We start from the raw sequence: 16495 nt of genomic DNA on the forward strand, positions 1-16495 counted from the left end.
GCTTCTCAGTACATTGTACAGAACAACATCATGAAGAACTATTTGTCTCGCAAAGATTAAGACCTCATATGGCTCTGGGAGCAGAAAAATAAAAAAGTTATGGGGCTTGGAAGGAGGGGAGTCAAAAATGAAAAACGAAAAGCGAAATATGCCCTCTGCTGACCGAAATAAGCAGTTTAGCAATGGAAGATGGTTAAATGCTGAAGAGATTTATGAAATTAGAAAGCATCAGTTTTTTTTCTAGAAACAGCACCACTCGTGTTGTAATAAAGTACTGTGTATGAAACTGTGCAGAAATATCAAACATAGCCATATTGTAGTTGTTGAAAAAAAGCAAACCTTTTTCTTAATATATTACAATCCCTTTAGGTTAAATTTTCAAGCAGTAATGAAAGCATCCGTGTTTTTTAACCCCTTTCTGGCAATCACCGCAATAGTACAACAGATGTCGGGTATTTAAATATGGCGGCCACTCAGCAGCCGGGCTTCTGCTGTATTATACAGCAGAGACCCATTGCTAATACCCATGATCACTGCCCACATTGATTGCGGGGATTAAGGCAGAGCTGACTGAAATGCCATTTTGCCTGCGGTGCCCATTTTCAAGGAATTTGTCCATGGTTCCATTCATTCAATGAATAGGAGATGTGTAAGCACGGCCACAAAATGGACATGAGTTTTGTGGCCCAGACTGTGAGCCCGCACATGTGACCATGTAACGCATGGCTGTGTGCTTAGGTCAACAAAAATGAATGGGTCAGTGTGCTAAAAAGCTGGCTAGCAAACTAAAGCACGTCACGGTTATCTGCAAGGGGACTAAAACTCAGTGGGATTCTGTACTGTCTGCAGTGAACATGGACAGCACACATTTGTAGCACAGATGTCCGAATAAGCTCTAAGAACACATATATCCTATTAAGAGGAGACTTGTGGGGGGAGGACTGACCACTGGGCCCCCCAGTAACCATCAGGACACGGCCTGCAGTTCCATGAGACCGTCAGCCACTGACAACACTGAGCCAGGAGCCTGAGGCGTCTGCCAGGAGCCGGCTAGAAATAAATAGCAGCCACGTGATGCTCCTGAGGCCGCAGAGCCCGCCCAGTGACGTCACGGCACTTGTGTGGCAGCAGGCGAGCTCCGGGGTGATGTGACAGACAGAAGTGTCAGGACAGACAGGTCACTGCCCTGGGCCATACATATAGTGGACACCTCTGCCCCCTATAGACCTCTTCGTGTACAGCATGCGGGTTTGGCAGCTGTGACCTAGCCGTGCCCGCATCACTGCACAGCCCTGCCCATAGCTCTGACAAGTGAGGCGCCCGGCAGACAAGCTCAGAGGGATGGTGGTAGTTTCGGGGCAGTTTGAAGACAGAGGGACAACGGATGATGCCATGTCGAGCTCTGATGCTGAAGATGAGCTGATCGAGCCCGCCACACCCACTCCGAGCAGTGCCACCTTCTCCCTGCATGGAAAGTTACCCCCGCTGCAGGTAGGCGCAGTGCCCGCTACACCCGGCCAGTCAGCAGCTCCTGTCTGTTTACAGCCCAGTATTCCATTATCTGCCTTCCTTACCACTCCTCCGCCTGGCACTCATTGGCTGGGCCAGCTGTGTATCTGCAGGGATTGGTGCGTGTACATGGCCATCTCCTGTCTGGGTGGCATTGACTCCTGAAGGGCGATGTGATGTGCCACTTGTAGCTGGAGTAATGTGCTTGTCTTACATGGCTGTATCTGGGTGCATGTCTACGTGTCTGTATAGAGATCACTCACACCAGTCCCTCTTCTTATAGGGGATGGACCCCCATAGACCCCTACACCTATCATCAGTATGAGAAATCTGGAGCCAGAAAACTCACATATTGTCAGTGGACCTGACTACCTGGAGGAAACCCACTTGCACTTGTATAGAACACATCTGAGCTGTGGCCCAGCGCTCACACACATTTACACATACGAGTAACAGGGTTTGATTTTTTGCTATTTAATACTGCTGACTGGGGCCATAAACATAACAGTCTGGTACTCACTTCTCCTTGGACCTCTGTTTCCATCTCCATCAGTTCAGTTTGCATGTATGCAGGTCCCCTTGCTGATGTCACCATTGATGTCCTGTTTGTGACCACTGCAGTCAATCACAGGCCTCAGTGGTGACCTTTTTACAAGTGGCACCCCACATCACTGCTGTGACATGCTGTTTGCGGGCAGGTGACTGCTGAGGCCTGTGATTGTCTACAGTAGTCACCTGGCACAACTGTATAGAGATGAATGGAGCAGCCACCATTGGAGACTAAGACCCGTGGAGAGGCGAGTACTGTTTTTTTACGTTCAAGGTATGTTCACATGGAGTATTTTGCAGGCGAATTTTGACACGGAATCCGCCTTAAAATCTGCCTGCAAAAACGTCTCCCATTGATTTCAATGGGAGTCACTTGCTTTATTTTCCCGCTAGCAATTTTTTTTTCTCTAGCGGGAAAAAAAAGCAGCATGCCCTATCTTCAGCTCCGCTCTCACGGAGTAACACGCCGCTCATTGAATGGCTTTGTAACCCATTGATTTCAATGTGTATCGCGCGTATGCCGGCACACATTGAAGTCTACGGGATCTGTTTTGAAGCGCTGCGCTCTGACACGTGTATACGTATCTAAATGAGCAGCGCGTTACTCTGTGAGAATGGAGCCTCACACGGATTCCGCGGCTCGAGATTCCCTCCTGATTAGGCCCACTCATCCAAGCCTAATCAGGAGCGGGATTCCGCGACTGGATGCTGATGCACAGCATCGGCATCCCGTCGTGGGTAGCCGTGCCAAAAAGCCACACAGCAGAAAAAGTTTCCGCCGTGTGAACTTACTGTTATAGTCCCAAAAACAATACTTTTTAAAAAAATATATATATATCTATATAGATAGATATATATTAATAAACAGACTCCTTTAAACATATGTTGGCACTGGAGACCCCTTTAACTTGTCATTGAAAGATTATCAAAAGATTGGTGTTGCTCTATGGCTTGTACCTAGTAGGAACTTGTCTCACTCTCTTGCCTTGATGGTCATGCATTTTTTGTATAACAAAGTCCCTTATTAATAAGTGGGTTGTCCTGCTGCCTAGGGTACAAAAATGAGGAAACATAACTCAGGATCAGGAGGCATAAACCTGGCCATCCGCTTTAGATAGCACATTAAAAGACATGACTAGTGACCTATACTGAAAATACGTAATCAATAAAAAAAGAACTGGAATAACCCTTTAAGTCTAAGGCCCCACGTAGTATCCTGCAGCAAAAAAAGCAGTGTGTGAAAATCCGTGACGGCAACACATTGCGGTTTTTCCTGCAGCTCTTTGGACAGAAAGTTTACAGAAGTTTCCTCTGCTGACCTTCTGCTTCAATTATACCTATAGAGAAACCACCAGCATTTCTGTAGATATAATTGACATGCTGCGATTTCCAAAACCAAAAATCACCACATGTCCACAGCACGTATTTTACTGCAAAAGGGGGGTGGGATTTGCTAGAATCCCATCCACTTCGCCGTGACTGTAAAGTGCTGCAATTTTTCCTGTGGTGTTTCCTCCATGTGGAGCCCCAGCCTTAATTAGGGTGCATTCACACGGAGTAAAATGGAGTGTAATTTGGAGTGTAATTTTTACACGTGTAAAAAATGTACATGTGTATTTTGGAGCGTTTTTTTTTTACATGTGGCGTTTATGGAGTGTTTTTTGGAGCGTTTACGCGTGTAGAAAAACACGCTCTGTAAACGCTCCGTAAACGCCACGTGTAAAAAAACGCTCCAAAATACGCGCGTAAATTTTTTACACGTGTAAAAATTACACTCCAAATTACACTCCATTTTACTCCGTGTGAATGCACCCTTAAAGGGTTATCCAACTTCTTCAAGAAGACAGCAACCATTATGAAATTGATGGTACACTTCTTCAATGGTTTGGTTCCTCCCTTGCAGACAAACCACATATAGCATTTCTTTGCTCATCATCACCAATCCCTTCAAAATATGGAGTTCCACAGGGATTGGTACTATTTCTTGTGCCGTTTGTTGTTTACATGCTCACATTAGACAAATTATTCCAGAGCTTTGGCCAGGCCTATAACTGAGACATCTCTCATGGACACTTTTAAATCAAGACTCAAAACAAACTTTTTTTTTTTTTTTCTTATACAGGTGGCTAATATGTGACTAATGCAGGCAAGCAGCGACGTTAGCAGTCATGTGTTGTATTACTAGCATCAGGTCTCCCATCACCAGGGCAGGACTTACTGAAATTGCCAAGCAGTGATTCTGTAAGGGCCAGTTCACACGGAGTTAACGCTCGCGCATTCTGGCACGTATACATGTGTCAGAATGTGAGCACTCAAAACAGATCACATTCATTTCAATGTGTCGTTATGGGCGTATAACGCGCATAATTTTGCCATCTGTGTACTGGTTGTGCTTCTGTGGCCCATTCGTTCAATGAATAGGGTCACAGAATAACGGTAGACAAACCGGATAGGTATAGGACATGTCCTGAGTTTTGTGGCACAGATTGTCGGCCCACACACTGAGACACGGTCTTGTGAACAGGCCCACAGAAATAGATGAGTCAGTGTGCTGTTCGGGAAAATCCCAGATAACACACTGACCATGCAAACGGTCATTTGCAAGGGGCTTAAAGGGGCTCTATCAGCAAAATCATGCTGATAGAGCCCCACATATGTGTGAATAGCCTTTAAAAAGACTATTCAGGCACCGTAAATGTTATATTAAACAACCCCCCCCCCCCCGTTTTAAAATAAAACCCTAAAAAAGAATGTTATCTACTTACGCATCGTGCACTTTGGGCGGGCATTCAGGGTGTGTCTTCTTCTTCATCCATGCCTCTTCTTCCTCCGATGTTCTCCGGTCCCGTCCTCCTCCGGCGCTCGCGAGCAGACACTGATATCAGTGCCAGTTCGCGAGCGCCGGAGGAAGACGGGACCCGAGGACATCGGAGGAAGAAGAGGCGTGGATGAAGAAGAAGACACACCTTGAATGCCCGCCCAGCGTGCACGATGTGTAAGTAGATAACATTCTTTTTTAGGGTTTTATTTTAAAACGGGGGGGGGGGGGGGGTAGTTTAATATAACTTTTACGGTGCCTGAATAGCCTTTTTAAAGGCTATTCACGCATATGTGGGGCTCTATCAGCATGATTTTGCTGATAGAGCCCCTTTAATACAGTGATTTCCAATTACCCTGGAGCAACCCTTGAAAACTTTTTCCACTCCTTGGGGACACCTACTCACTTTCCTACAATAAAGAAGCTGATATTCTAAGCATCTAACACAATGTCTAGCATCCTTGATCAGGCCAAAATTCGTCTTCTATCTGTACTGTGAAAATGACAGCTGTGGCTGCTCTGGCTCAGCTCTGGTTCCAAAGACTCAAAGGGTTCTAAGAAGTTCTTCCTGGAAATCACTTTCCTAATCTATAGCTTAGTATAGGTCAATCCATAACAATTCCAGAGTCTCATATATTCTGCATCTCTTGACTTCACCGTGGGCCATACAATACATGGTTGTCCTGTATCCCACTCTTTGCAGCCAATGGCACAACAAGTAATGAGCACTGTGACTCCAAATTTTCCTCTGTTAAATGCTTTGAAATGGTTCAAGCAGAGATAGGGATGTGTAATAAAGATACTGCCTGTGTCTAGAGGGTGGACAAGGAAACTGTGAAAGAAGCTTGTGCTTGTCAGCAGACCAAACCTAATAAAAGTATCTGTTTTATTTAGTGCTAGAGTGGAGTGGTTGTCAGGATGGAGTCAGAGTTGGAAAAATGTTATCAAGTCTGACTTGCTACGAACTAAAATTATTAATAATTTTTACTTATATTATACAGTTTTGTATATTTTATTTTTAATTACATGCATAGCTTGTATCATATTTACTGGCTTTGTAATGATTCTTTACTGCTTCTGACTGACAATGACTGTCAACCATTTATGAAGAAGTTGGAATAGGAGCAGGAGTCGGAGCTGTGCTGTGGGAAAATAGAGGAGCCATAGGCGGTGGTTCGGTGTATTCACTCTGCAGCCCATGTTTTATTGTAAACCTACAAAATAATATCTGAACAGAAATTTCTAGTAGTGAATTTGTGGGAATGGCATGATAAACCTTTTAGTTTTAGCTGCTTCCCTCTCCCAATAGCACTGCCAGATATATATGCTCAGGATGTCCTGGAAACTTTGTCTTTGGAATTACATTCCAACAAAAACAGCCTGGAACAATAGTCTGGGGTTAGGCCTCCAACTCCACACAGCGAACTGTATCAGGACTGATAACTGGGATGAAATATGGCTTTTCTTCTCTCACTGCTTTGCTGGTAAAGGAACATTACATTTAAAGTAGCACATTGTCCAGAAATTTTAGGAAATTTGGAAAAAAAAACAGAGCGGTAGCGCCTGTCACCGGGCCCCCTAATGGCTCGGCCCTGTGGCAGCCTCCTCCGCTGCCTCTTCGGTAGTTATGCCCCTGGTTTATATACGGTACACAAAATATACAGACAAATATAATACTCAATGACTAGTGGAAAAAAAAGCTAGCAGAACCCATTGAAATCAATGGGAGGTTTTTTTTTCAGCGTGGAAAATTCCACACCAAATTGCTCACCATTTTCCTCCGTGTGAATGGACCCTGACCAAGTTTGACAATGACCGAAGCATTTGGGGGGGAGGGGGGCACACAGCAAAGTACAGAGGCAGGGTTATCAAAGCTAATATAATTGCTACAAAGTGGTTAACAACATACAGTCCTATGAAAAAGTTTGGGCACCCCTATTAATCTTAATCATTTTTTGTTCTAAATATTTTGGTGTTTGCAACAGCCATTTCAGTTTGATATATCTAATAACTGATGGACACAGTAATATTTCAGGATTGAAATGAGGTTTATTGTACTAACAGAAAATGTGCAATATGCATTAAACCAAAATTTGACCGGTGCAAAAGTATGGGCACCTCAACAGAAAAGTGACATTAATATTTAGTAGATCCTCCTTTTGCAAAGATAACAGCCTCTAGTCGCTTCCTGTAGCTTTTAATCAGTTCCTGGATCCTGGATAAAGGTATTTTGGACAAACAATTCAAGTTCAGTTAAGTTAGATGGTCGCCGAGCATGGACAGCCCGCTTCAAATCATCCCACAGATGTTCAATGATATTCAGGTCTGGGGACTGGGATGGCCATTCCAGAACATTGTAATTGTTCCTCTGCATGAATGCCTGAGGATTTGGAGCGGTGTTTTGGATCATTGTCTTGCTGAAATATCCATCCCCGGCGTAACTTCAACTTCGTCACTGATTCTTGAACATTATTCTCAAGAATCTGCTGATACTGAGTGGAATCCATGCGACTCTCAACTTTAACAAGATTCCCGATGCCGGCATTGGCCACACAGCCCCAAAGCATGATGGAACCTCCACCAAATTTTACAGTGGGTAGCAAGTGTTTTTCTTGGAATGCTGTTTCTTTTTGGACGCCATGCATAACGCCTTTTTTTATAACCAAACAACTCAATTTTTGTTTCCAAAATGAAGCTGCCTTGTCCAAATGTGCTTTTTCATACCTCAGGCAACTCTATTTGTGGCGTACGTGCAGAAACGGCTTCTTTCTCATCACTCTCCCATACAGCTTCTATTTGTGCAAAGTGCGCTGTATAGTTGACTGATGCACAGTGACACCATCTGCAGCAAGATGATGCTGCAGCTCTTTGGAGGTGGTCTGTGGATTGTCCTTGACTGTTCTCACCATTCTTCTTCTCTGCCTTTCTGATATTTTTCTTGGCCTGCCACTTCTGGGCTTAACAAGAACTGTCCCTGTGGTCTTCCATTTCCTTACTATGTTCCTCACAGTGGAAACTGACAGGTTAAATCTCTGAGACAACTTTTTGTATCCTTCCCCTGAACAACTATGTTGAACAATCTTTGTTTTCAGATCATTTGAGAGTTGTTTTGAGTAGCCCATGATGCCACTCTTCAGAGGAGATTCAAATAGGAGATCAACTTGCAATTGGCCACCTTAAATACCTTTTCTTATGATTGGATACATCTGGCTATGAAGTTCAAAGCTCACTGAGGTTACAAAACCAATTTTGTGCTTCAGTAAGTCAGTAAAAAGTAGTTAGGGGAATTCAAATCAATAAAATGATAAGGGTGCCCATACTTTTGCACCGGTCAAATTTTGGTTTAATGCATATTGCACATTTTCTGTTAGTACAATAAACCTCATTTCAATCCTGAAATATTACTGTGTCCATCAGTTATTAGATATATCAAACTGAAATGGCTGTTGCAAACACCAAAATATTTAGAACAAAAAATGATTAAGATTAATAGGGGTGCCCAAACTTTTTCATAGGACTGTACCAACAGAAATGATAGATAGTAACAGCAAGCAGAGTTGCAGCAGAGCTGAAACTGTGGGAGCAGGAGTGAGATTGGTGTAGCAGAGCTGAAGTTGTGATTGGGGCAGGAGTGCTGGGTCCAGGTGGCAGAAACAGGGCATGGCCTCTCGCTAACTGGTGTGAATTATAGCTCCTGGGGCAGATTTGAGTTTGAGGCACATGGAAAGCAGGAGCTGCACCAAATTTATAGAGGTATGGGGCTCTTAATAAATTTGGCAACATCGTACTCCAAGCGCCAAGGAAATTGACTAGTGTAGGAAATGCCAGTCTTGATGTATCTCCTCATTATTTCTTTTCTACTTACTGTGATATTTCCTATATTATTACATACAGCATTGCTTCATAAAATTCCTTATTTTAGTTCTGGCAGCACGTTCACAATGAAGTGTATTGTTGTATCCCCCGTGAATAGTCCTTTTGTGTATGGGTTTCTAGGAGCGTGTTCAGCTATGTACCATGCTTCTGCCACTGTTGAAGCTAATGGAGATCAATACTGTATACTTTCTCTATGCCATCCAAAAGCAACAATGTAATAACTACCGTATTTTTCGGACTATAAGACGCACTTTTTTCCCCCCAAATTTCGGAGGAAAATTAGGGTGCGTCTTATAGTCTGAATGTGGGGGGAGGAGCGGATTTGCAGCATGGCCGCGCTACTGCCACCGCTGGTTTTCTGCAGCGGCAGGAGTGTGACAATACTGCAGGCCCCGGCAGCTAAAACACTCCCCGGCATCCGCCGGTCTATTACAGCAGATGCCGGGGACTGTCTTAGCTCCCTGGGCCTGCAGATTGCCACGCTCCTGCCGCTGAAGAAAACCAGCTGTGGCAGTAGCGCGGCCATGCTGCAAATCCGCTCCTCCTCCGCAGGTCCCGGCAGTCAGCTAGCCCCGGGGCCGGTCCCCACCGGCCCCATAACTTTAGTGATGCAGGCCGGCTCCTGCACGGCGAGGCCGCAGGAGCCGACCTGTTCCGATGACAGCCGGGAGCCTAATGAAGGCTCCCAGGCCTGTCATAGATATATATTACTATCGCGGCTGGTCTATGACACTCCGCGATAGTAATGTATAGAATCTCCCATAGACGGCAATACACTTGTATTGCCGTCTATGGGACTTGCAATCAAATGATTGCAGGTTCAAGCCCCCTAGGCGGGGGATAATAAAATAGTAAAAAAAAAAAAAGACACTTAAAAAAAATATAATAAAAAAATAAAATAAATAAAAGTTCACCTCCTTTCTCTAGAATACATATAAAAGTATAACATTACTGTGAAACATACACATTAGGTATCCCTGTGTCTGAAAATGCCCGGTCTACTAATAGTTTTATGTACAGTGAACGTCAAAATCAAAAGTGCTAAACTGCCGGGTTTTTCTCTCTGTTTTGCCTCTGAATTAAATAAAAGGTGATCTAAGCAATAAACATTTCCCAAAATGGTATAACTAAAAAGTACACCTGGCCCCACAAAAAAAAACGCCCTATACATCCCCGTACAGCTGCAGGGTCACCTGTCAATGTGGCCTTGCAGCTGTTCCAAAACTACATCTCCCATACATTAAATATTTTACCATTTTTTGCCTGAAATTTTTTTTTCCCTATTTTTCTCCTCTAAAACCTGGGTGCGTCTTATAGTCCGAAAAATACGGTATATCATTGTTATGTAGGTTGAAAATGTATCCTTTTGAAACTGCTGCCCATATTCTATTGCTGCTGAGAAGTACTACATTGTGTTTTATGCTTCTGCAGCTTCCGGAAGTCATTCCACTTAATGTGGGAGGGATGTACTTCACCACCAGGCTGTCCACACTTCAGAGGTATGAAGACACTATGTTGGCTGCCATGTTTAGTGGACGCCATCACATTCCAACAGATGCTGAGGGCCGATACTTCATTGACAGAGATGGCACATACTTTGGGTAAGTAAGAGGATGGGTAATAACCAGCTTGGAGTTTGTTCTTGCCAAACTGTGTCAACACCAATCCATTTTGTGAGTGAGGTCTAAAATTAAAAATTCAGTTCTGCTACATTTGCACGCATGCTGGAATAGGGCTAAGGGCATATAGAGTTGCATTAGAATTATTTAGGCAATGTGTACCTGTTCATAGTGACTCCATTGCAGATAGAACTACCACATGTAAGTGTGCACAGTGTTTATACTATTTCTGCAGGCTTATTTCACACCCATTACATAGCTACAGGTATAAACAAGCATGTCAGGACTTGCATACATTTGTTTACCTGCTCTTAATCTCTGGGGCCTATGGGGCAGGCATGTCGATTTTTAGTGATGTGAAAGGTTAGAGTTTTTATAGACAGGAAAGCACACACGACTCTTGGCTCAGTTCTTTCCTGTGACATAATTATTCATTTTTTGGTTCCAGCACACTCGTTGTAAATAGTTCCCTTCATATTAATGTGTTTCCAGTAGAAGTACAAACAAAGCAACAGAAGGAGGGAAGTCAAGGGAATCTAGCACAGAGCAGGACTTGTCAACTTTCTCCATGCAGACTTCCTGCTCATTTTTTGTAGACAAAAGATTAGTAGACAGTCGCAACAAAAACAACTGAGCAGATTTATTAAGTCTATCGTTTGGTACTCCAGTCTTAATAAAGGGCCTGACCGGCTCAAGGCAGCCCTGATTTAGTGGAATAGATGTGTTAATAAATAAATAAAATTAATAAATTCCTCTAATTAGTTTTTCTCCCATTAAGCCTGGTTCACATCTGCATTCGGTATTCCGTTTCGGGAGTCCCCTTGGGGCCCCCCCCCAAATGGAATACCGAACGCATTGAAAAGCGTTGACTTACGAAAGCACACAGACCTCATAGACCATGGGTGGGCAGTTAATTTTCCCATGGGGCCACATGAGAAATTGTAACGGTTCTAGAGGGCCATGTGCACAGCAGCAAATTTAGCTCCACCCACTTCTACGCTGACTCCACCCATTCTCAATCATCTTTCCATGTGCCCCCACACAGTATAATCCACCTACAGTCATCCGTACATTATATGTCCCCGCATTTTAATGTTCCCCTCCAAATGTCCCACAGTATTAAGTCCCTCTCCTGGTGCCCCAGTGTAAACTAGCAGAAACTAGAGGGGACATTAAACTGGGGCAGCTGGAGGGGGACATTAAGCCGTGGGGATAGTTGGAGGGGGACATTAAACAGTGGGGGTAGCTGGAGGGGGACATTAAGCAGTGGGGATAGTTGGAGGGGGACATTAAACTGGGGGCAACTCGAGGCAGACATGTCCCCCTCCAGCTACCCCCATGGTTTAATGTCACCCTCCACCTGCCCCCTAGTTTAATGTCCTCCCTTCATCTGCCTTCAGTTTACCTGCTCCCCTACATCTGCCCCTAGTTCCCCCCTCTTGCTCACACATGCTGTCTCTTCTCTCTTTATCATCCAGCAGCCCCATTGCCGGCAGCTTGAAGCAAGCACACAGTCCCGTGTGGCTCCACCCACTGAGTCATAGCCTATCCTGGTGATCGGCTGTGATGACATCATCTCAGGTCCTTGAACGAACTGCCACAAGCTATGCGGTGCGGGCAGAAGCAGTCAGAGGGCCGGATGTGGCCCGCGGGCCGTGCATTGCCCAGGTCTGCCATAGACTATAATGGGGTCCGTATGTTTTCCGCGCGGAACATGCAGAGAGAAAATTACATCATGAACTACTTTCCTCTCCGTATGACTCGTTCGGAAACACCGCGCGGAAAACACACAGACCCCATTATAATCTATGGGGTCCGTGTGCTTTCATTGCTCACCGCTTGTCAATGCGTTCGGTATTCTGTTCAGCAGGACACCATGTGGACTTCCTGGACAGAATACTGAATGCAGATGTGAACCAGACCTTACACAGATCTGCAATATGACTGGAAGCTATGCCATAAAACTTGAGTATAATAGTCACTGTATTAAAGTCAGTCAAGTCCAAAATGCCTCCCTAAGGAATAATAATGCATTGAGAGGATTCTTAATGGGAACAGAAATATGGGCCATTTTTTGATTGTTCAATTTTCACAGCTGTCAAAAAAGCTGATGTTCTATTTTTGTTCACCAAAACAGATCGAGATAGAGCTATGTGAACAAACCCGTTAAAATTCATGAGTTCTATAATGGTTACGTGACGGCTGTTATTCACTGTCGCGTCCCGTCCATAGTCGTGTTAATAAAGCCTAACCCAACTTGAAGAAATATGGACTCAAGTTATTCCTCCCTAGCCCTGATGCATCACCTGCCATTGAATCTAAAATCTTGAGATACTTTGCTCTGGCAGCCCTGCTTATTTGCAGTTCCAGTTGCTCGGGGAATGGATCTTTATGTGCAGATTCTCTTGGCGTATATTTCAAGAGTAGTAGGTCAATGCTCAAGATAGAAAATAGATAGACAAATCCTTAAAGGGGTGTTTCCATCTCAAGACTCATATTTGAATTGAAAGTTACCCTTAGGATAAGTTCACACAGGGTTTTTTTGGCACAGAACCTGAGGCGGAGGCCGCCTCAGGTTCCAATCCAAAAACCGGGTAGCCGCGACTGAAAGCGAGTGCACTGCACCGGCATCCAGCCGCGCACTCTGCTCCGGATTAGGCCCAGTGAATGGGCCTAGTCGGGAGGAGGGTGTGTCTTCAAGGCGACTCTGCCTGAGCATCTCACTTCTTTTTTCCAGGAGCCGGAAGAAACGGCTCCCAGAAAAAAGGCCTGACCGGCTCCCATTGATTTCAATGGGAGCCGTCTTTTTGGTCAGGGTTTTAAGGTGGATACGGCCTCAAAACCTTGACCAAGAAACTCAGTGTGAACCTACCCTGTAACTAAGTGAAGCGTTTTACCCAATATATTGATCTATCTATCTATCTATCTATCTATCTATCTATCTATCTATCTATCTATCTGTTTGCCAGATACAAGTAAATCTGTCTGCCTCAGTGTTTAGTGCTGGATGCCTAGGATACAGACCTGTTCACAGGTCAGAATGATGACTCACATATCCACCACTCTCTCTCTTTCTGCCTACTGCTCTCAGTTTTTGAGCTCTGATAAGGGCTAGACCAGCTTCTTGAGCTGAGCTTGAGCTTCTATTATCAGTGTATGTAAATCCAGAGATAACTGTGCTGTTTACAGCTGTAATAAGATGTAAACCAGGAAGTGGAAGGGAGAGGAGACAGGAGGGCAGATGAAATCCTGAGATGAGAAAACTCCTTTAACATGTGAACATGTTGAGACTACTGATATCATCTGTATATTTTGATATTTGTATTTTTAGAGACATATTAAACTTTTTACGCTGTGGTGAACTCCCGCCACAAAACCGTGTCAAAATGGTATACAAAGAGGCTCAATACTACTCCATTGGCCCCCTGCTTGACCTTTTGGACAAAATGCAACCACTGACTGGGGAGAAAGTGAGGCAAGCATTTCTGGACTTAATGCCTTATTATAAAGGTAATGTTAGTACTATATAGTGTTAACTGTTAAGTAATTGAGAAAAAATGTAAAGATTGAATTTGCTGTTTATACTATATTTTTTAGACAGCAGCATAGCCTATGCCTTGTACTGCTTGTTCATTTCCTGTTTAACTTAAATGGAGAGAAATTGGCAATCCTTGTCAAACTACCATGAAATGTGAACCCAGCCTTAATTGTTTACCAAGGCCTGCCACAGGAAATATTAGTCAATTGTGGGACGTAGGACATGTGCACATTCACTTTTATTTGTCTCATAAACTTTCCATTGCACATGGATATCACAATGCAGTGTAATGGGTTATTTTTAAATCAGTGTATAAAAATGGAATATATATACAGATTTCAGACCATACCCCTAAAAAGAGAACCCACATTACTTCACAGCAATATAGAATCCAGACCAAACCACCTAAATTAACCCTTTCTGAAATCTGCCATAATAGTATTTTAAAAAGTTTTTAAAGATGTCGACTGTGCCGCTCCCTTCCCGCATCAGAACTCCCCTGGGGCGACTATACTTTTAATGGTGCAGCATGGCTCCCACTCTGCAAGATCGTGGGAGCTGTCCTGTTCCCTTGTCATCCGGCTTGTCATTCTATTATAGTTATTGAGGTATACGACCAGCCTCAATAGCTATGTAGCAATTCACCTATAGACTGCTATACAGCTCTATTGCAGTCTTTGAGAACTTCAAATAAAAGATTCCAGGTTCAAGCCGCCTAGTTTAAAAAAAAAATAATAAAAATAAAAAAAAATAATAATAATAAAAAACATCACATATGACACAAAATGCTATTGGAAAAAAATATATCTGGCACCTTATTTAAAAAAATAAATAAAAAGGTATCTTTCTCACCAGATTTATCCAACTCCAGACAGACCCTGGCACCTCCACTCTCTCCCAAGATCTGCCTACAACTGCAGGCATAAGGATCCATTCACACAAAGGAAAATGGCGCTTTATTTGATGCTGAATTTTCCACACTGAAAAAAAGCCTCCCATTGACTTCAATGGGTTCCGCTAGCTTTTTTTCCACTAGTGGAAAAAAAGCTAGAGGCGCCCACTGAAATCAATGGAAGGCTTTTTTTCAGTGCTGAAAATTCGGTGCCAAATAAAGCGCCATTTTCCTCTGTGTGAATGGATCCTTACAGTCTTTTAAGGCCCAATGATGAGCCCAAACTCTCACACCAGAGCTGAGGTAAGCTGTAAGGAATCTGGGGGCGATATACTGATTCTCCAACACCGTGCCTATCACCTTCTCACAGATATAATGAGATACAGTTGTATAGCATTAGCAATTCTGTATATTATATGTATTATAATAGTTGTGTATTTACCGAATGTTTCTTTTAAAGATCACTTGGAGCGTATTATTGAGATCGGGAAACTTCGAGCTATACAAAGGAAAGCCAGATTTGCCAAGCTGAAGGTGTGCGTCTTCAAGGAAGAAATGCCTATTACTCCTTATGAGTGTCCACAATTTAACGCCTTACGTTTTGAGAGGAGCGAAAATGAATCAAAGCATTTTGAGCATCAGTGTGATGTGGATGTTTCTTTTGGGCCATGGGAAGCAGTGGCTGATGTTTATGACCTTCTCCATTGCATAGTGAGTGATCTCTCAGACAGAGGCATCACTGTGGAGCACCAGTGCATTGGAGTGTGCGATAAACATCTTATTAACCACTATTATTGCAAGCGCCCTGTCTATGAATTTAAAATTACTTGGTGGTGAGAGGTTATGACTGTTAGCCAGGGCACAGGACCAAATATTAGTAAACTGGTTGCACAACCAAATAGCTAGTAGCACAGCAAATGTGGAGCAGACTGTTATTGCCATCTGTTATCCAAAGCATAAGTACAAGGTAACTGTATAGATGCATTGTCCAAAATAATGAGGCTCAGAAATTTAAATAATTGCACTATATTTTACTATCTGCAAGATTGCTTTGATAGAACATTGACTGAGCCATCATTTCCGCAGGGTCAATAGGTACAGTGAATGGTCATTGCCGAAAAGAGTTCTCCCCCTAGTTCAGCGTGCTAAATGTATAGTTGTGTAGAGTAATACTGGAAAATAATATACTTAGGAGGTAAAACTTTACACCAATTCAGATACAATGTAGGATATCAAAGACACCCAGAATATATTCTTTTCCCCAATAAATGACTTCTGTTTCTAATTGTTTTTTTTAAACCCTTTCCCCCACTAATCATTAAGGTTATAATTATTATTTAAATAATGATTTTACATTTGAATAGTGTTCTATTTATTTATTGCATTATATTAATGTTATGAATATTTTTTGTGCAGTAATTGATTATTTATGTAAAAATGTAAATATAATGTTATTTGGTATACATTTTTGTGTGGTTTATTGACCAAACTACATATCAAGAGAACTATGGAATTATCTCATAAATCCTACTTTTGGAAAAATATATTTAGGATCACAATATGCAGAAGTGGAAACTATTGCCACCAAGGGGCGGAAGGGTATGGCACCTGAGCTTCAAGAATATTTTATTAGAGTGTTGCTTACCCATCATTTTGCAGAATTAAAGAGGTTACCTTAAGGCTAAGGCCCCATG

General features: G+C 43.1%; 1 protein-coding gene across 1 annotated transcript; it reads left to right on the forward strand.

Annotated features, from left to right (window-relative positions):
• Nucleotides 1-1112: 1112 nt before the first annotated feature.
• KCTD7 (potassium channel tetramerization domain containing 7) lies at nt 1113-16105 on the forward strand. The gene is made up of 4 exons (XM_075262779.1): nt 1113-1491; nt 10184-10353; nt 13703-13881; nt 15262-16105. The coding sequence occupies exons 1-4, from the start codon at nt 1342-1344 to the stop codon at nt 15636-15638; spliced, it is 876 nt and encodes a 291-aa protein (XP_075118880.1). The 5' UTR covers nt 1113-1341; the 3' UTR covers nt 15639-16105.
• Nucleotides 16106-16495: the final 390 nt, after the last annotated feature.

The sequence above is a fragment of the Leptodactylus fuscus genome, chromosome 2, assembly GCF_031893055.1.
Source record: "Leptodactylus fuscus isolate aLepFus1 chromosome 2, aLepFus1.hap2, whole genome shotgun sequence".
Lineage (NCBI taxonomy): Eukaryota > Metazoa > Chordata > Amphibia > Anura > Leptodactylidae > Leptodactylus > Leptodactylus fuscus.